Source organism: Pteropus alecto, unplaced genomic scaffold (assembly GCF_000325575.1).
Source record: "Pteropus alecto unplaced genomic scaffold, ASM32557v1 scaffold11, whole genome shotgun sequence".
NCBI lineage: Eukaryota > Metazoa > Chordata > Mammalia > Chiroptera > Pteropodidae > Pteropus > Pteropus alecto.
The window spans coordinates 701,805-702,463 of NW_006431956.1; the positions used below are offsets into that span (position 1 = coordinate 701,805).

Sequence of the window (659 nt, forward strand, 5' to 3'; positions counted from 1 at the left end):
CCCTGCACATTTCTATGCAACTTTCTGCGAACCTATAACTATTTCAAAATAAAAAGTTAAGGCAATGCTGTTGGTGAAGTAACCATTCATTCAGTTAGATGTCCCCAGAAGAACTTCGCATCCTGGGACTCGTGTCATATGTAATATAAACAATTCACTGTTCCATAGTATTCTATTTGATCATATTCTATACTGTTCTCTGCTTCATAAAAAAAAGCAAATGCCTGGACCGAACAGTTAGTTAACCCCTAGGGCAGGAGCAACGTGCCCTCCAGGGGGAGGCTGAGAAACTGTGCTGTGGTGGCAGACAAAGTACGTGGGAATCTATGACTCTCCGGGGAGGGGTGTCTTTCTGGAACTCCCGCCACCTACCAGTCGGCCTTCTTCAGGCAGTCGACCGCGGCTCCGCGACCCAGCAGGTACCGCACGCAGTCCCGGTGGCCCATGGAAGCAGCTTCGTGCAGAGGCCGCTTGTAGTCTCGGTTGGCGGCCTCGATGTCCATGTCCCAGGCCTCGACCAGATAGGCCAGGACGTCCCGACGCCCGTGGCGGGCGGCGCAGTGCAGGAGAGTGTCGCCGGCCGGCCCCGGGCAGACGGCGCGCCCCGCTCCCTGCAGCTCCTCCCGCAGGGCGCAGAGCCGGCCTTCCTTCCCCAGCCT

General features: G+C 56.4%; 1 protein-coding gene across 10 annotated transcripts in view; it reads right to left on the bottom strand.

Moving 5' to 3' along the window:
• ANKRD16 (ankyrin repeat domain 16) overlaps window positions 1-653 on the bottom strand; it is a 27,412-nt gene extending 26,759 nt beyond the window's left edge. For 9 of the 10 annotated variants that reach the window (XR_003044813.1, XR_003044812.1, XR_001516436.2 and 6 more), the window contains exon 1: window positions 373-653. Coding sequence is in view for 7 of the 10 variants with exons in the window: in XM_015585653.2 (XP_015441139.1) it covers window positions 373-503 (131 nt within the window). In the remaining 3 variants the exon portion in view is untranslated. The remainder of the gene's footprint in view (window positions 1-372) is intronic. The other variant, XM_025043467.1, reaches the window with a different exon arrangement.
• Window positions 654-659: the final 6 nt, after the last annotated feature.